Below are 1,365 nucleotides of genomic sequence, written 5' to 3' on the forward strand. Positions count from 1 at the left end.
TCCAGTGCCTTGATTTGTCCTTGTGTTCCCAAACAATCTCATCCCCTTCTACCTACTACCTAGTACATCTCTTAATTCTTGGCAGTCGGTCTTGATTTCCTGGAGTGATATCCAAACTTGAATTTCAAACACCGAATACTCCGATCAAAAATCTCCCCTAAAAGTCAAGTGGATGGATGAGTCATATTTGAATCTTTGCAACATGTTTTCAGCTCCAATTTCAATGCTGTCCCTGACTGTCTGTAATTTTGAGCGTTCTCTTCACAAAGCCAGCCCAAATGTTATACCTCCAAAGCATGAGCATTTTTTGAATATAATATCAACTGGTCATGACCTCGAGAGACAAATATATATTGTACGAGATTTTCTTATTTTGTTATACGACGCGAACACTGAGTTTTTGTGTAAGTTGTCTCTCGACGGAATAGACCTGAACAATGACGAACAAGACGAATTATTTACCATGTACAGCATTGACACAGTGCATACCAGCTACCTGGCTGCACAGAGCCGAGTTCGTCAGTACACTCAATTCATGGCACTCCTGCAGCGTGCTGAAGAAGCATGGGCACAGAAGATTCAAGAGATAGGTTGTGTGGTCACGGAAGAGAAGTTGGGACACGTGTCGCTGGATGAAACAGAGGGGCAAGTCGATGAGCAGGATGTACTGCTAGCGAATACCGTTCATACGGTGTTTGCAAACTACGCTGCAGTGCAATGTCAAGTCCACCAGTACACCCACTTCCTGACGATCTTAAAGCGTGAGGAAGACATGTGGCTTCAAAGATTTCAGAAGGCATGTTCTGTGATGCCGGGTTATGAGCCTGCGAGGTATGACCAACCTATGAAGGGTGATCTAATGAAATAGTTGTGGGTCTAAATTCGTGCCACTTCCCCATTTCCAATTGTACTTTATCTCATTACTTCATCGTACTCATCTGGATATTCCCCATCCCATAGTCATAAATTACTATGTACGGGTTTGAATCAGTATGTGATCGGAGAAATGCACTACATTGACACAGGTCTTTCAAGCCGCATATCTAACAGTGATGTCCAATTAAATGAGGACGGAATGGAAGATGAGTCACGGCTTCAGTCACGGTCACGGTGAAAGCGAAATGTGCTCCTTGATGATCATATTCTCTCCACCATGGTGGTATCACAGGACGATATATGTTAATACGCTCCAGGTCAAAGTTTCAGATTCCATCCTCTGCCAGTAAATTGCTCAGTTGGTATTCTGGGTGCGTCTTCAATATGTGACATAAACTTGGATGATCATGATAAGTTAACTAGCAGCAGGCTCATATTCTAGTTACGCACTGGCCAGAGCGATACCAAGGCCCAGGATTGTCTAGATGA

At 43.4% G+C, this 1,365-nt stretch overlaps 1 protein-coding gene across 1 annotated transcript; it reads left to right on the plus strand.

Moving 5' to 3' along the window:
• Positions 1 to 463: 463 nt before the first annotated feature.
• F5891DRAFT_983911 (uncharacterized protein) lies at positions 464 to 868 on the plus strand (the record flags this gene model as incomplete). Its single annotated transcript, XM_041377382.1, has 1 exon — positions 464 to 868. The coding sequence occupies one exon, from the start codon at positions 464 to 466 to the stop codon at positions 866 to 868; it is 405 nt and encodes a 134-aa protein (XP_041221480.1).
• Positions 869 to 1,365: the final 497 nt, after the last annotated feature.

This window comes from Suillus fuscotomentosus (genome assembly GCF_016647785.1).
Source record: "Suillus fuscotomentosus strain FC203 chromosome Unknown F5891scaffold_61, whole genome shotgun sequence".
NCBI classification, from domain to species: Eukaryota; Fungi; Basidiomycota; class Agaricomycetes; order Boletales; family Suillaceae; genus Suillus; species Suillus fuscotomentosus.